This window comes from Populus euphratica, unplaced genomic scaffold (assembly GCF_000495115.2).
Source record: "Populus euphratica unplaced genomic scaffold, PopEup_1.0 scaffold6980.1, whole genome shotgun sequence".
Taxonomy (NCBI): domain Eukaryota; kingdom Viridiplantae; phylum Streptophyta; class Magnoliopsida; order Malpighiales; family Salicaceae; genus Populus; species Populus euphratica.
Window position 1 is genome coordinate 449 of NW_011506739.1, and position 1,398 is coordinate 1,846.

A 1,398-nucleotide genomic window follows, 5' to 3' on the forward strand; every position below is an offset into this window, starting at 1 on the left:
GATTTATAGAGTTCAATAATTGTTGCCCTGAAAAGGAGGGGGAGGTGAGGCTGTAAGTTTTGGTTTTGAAAGTTGAAATCTCTTCTCTCATGCCTGCCCTGAGCTGCTCATTACGTTTTATGTACACTGTTGAATTAGGCAAAAGGAATGTATTAATAGGATTCTTTAGATCCCTTGTTATTCTGGTTGAATGATTTCTCTTCTGTTTTCTTTTCTAGTCTGGGAATAGTATGGAAAATGTGGCTTCAGCCACCAATGACACTGAAATCTAGTCATTACCTTAAAAAAATTTAGGGAAGATGGCCAGCCACCATATCCATGTGCTTGGTATTTGAGACAGTTATTATCCTAATGCGGGAGCAGAGAGAAAAACATGGATCAGGGATGATCAATTTATCATTTCTGGAGGTCGATTAACTCAGAAACCTGGGGTTCTTCATTATGGAAACGCTACACAATTTTGAATGGCATCAAAATATGTCTTCCAATTTTGACATAAGCTGAATTTGAAACTATAATGTGTTGGAACAGGTGTATGACGTGACAAAATTCTTGGAAGACCATCCCGGTGGTGATGAGGTTTTGCTGTCAGCCACAGGTATGAAGACATATACCAAACAAAATTGTAATGATGTGTTTATATATATCCATTAATTCTTTGAGTTTGATGCATGGTCTACAGGAAAGGACGCAACTGATGATTTTGAGGATGTTGGTCACAGTAGCACCGCAAGAGCAATGATGGATGAGTTTTACGTAGGTGATATTGATACAGCAACCATCCCTGCCAACGTCAAGTACACTCCTCCTAAACAACCTCACTACAACCAAGACAAGACACCAGAATTCATCATCAAGCTCCTGCAGTTCCTTGTTCCCCTGATAATCTTGGCTGTGGCTGTTGGAGTCCGCTTCTATACCAAATCACCTTCAGCATAGCCACAATTAAGAACTTGAAATGTGACCAAAATAAGTTTGTCTTAGTTGTCTTTGTACCCTTGTTGGAGGTGGGACTGTTGCAGACGAGATCTTTGATATCCAAGCATTGAGTGATCAATGTTTGTTTTCTCCTTGCCAGTGTCTTCTTATAAAATTTTATTATTCATGTTTTCATCCTTTTACCTTCCATACGCCACTGGTAAAAATATATTCTCAAATCTTATTAGAGTATGTATTTCGTGATTTTGGAAATATCACTTGGAGAGGATGAGGCTGCTGCCTGCACAGCAACCCCCTATTTAACATAGAGATTGCTGAAATCGATTATAAAACCATGGTAAATTTATAATCTTAATAAAAAGACCAGCATTTTACTAAGTAAATATATAAATTTACATGAAATATTAAATGTAATCTGAATATATTTAGAATTATGCATAAAAGAATAAAAGATATTTA

At 36.9% G+C, this 1,398-nt stretch overlaps 1 protein-coding gene across 1 annotated transcript; it reads left to right on the forward strand.

Moving 5' to 3' along the window:
• Positions 1–510: 510 nt before the first annotated feature.
• LOC105120337 (cytochrome b5-like) lies at positions 511–1,121 on the forward strand (the record flags this gene model as incomplete). The annotated part of the gene is made up of 2 exons (XM_011018503.1): positions 511–598; positions 683–1,121. Coding segments are annotated over 2 exons (345 nt in total), but the record flags the coding sequence as incomplete, so codon positions are not given.
• Between the last annotated feature and the right edge of the window lie 277 nt (positions 1,122–1,398).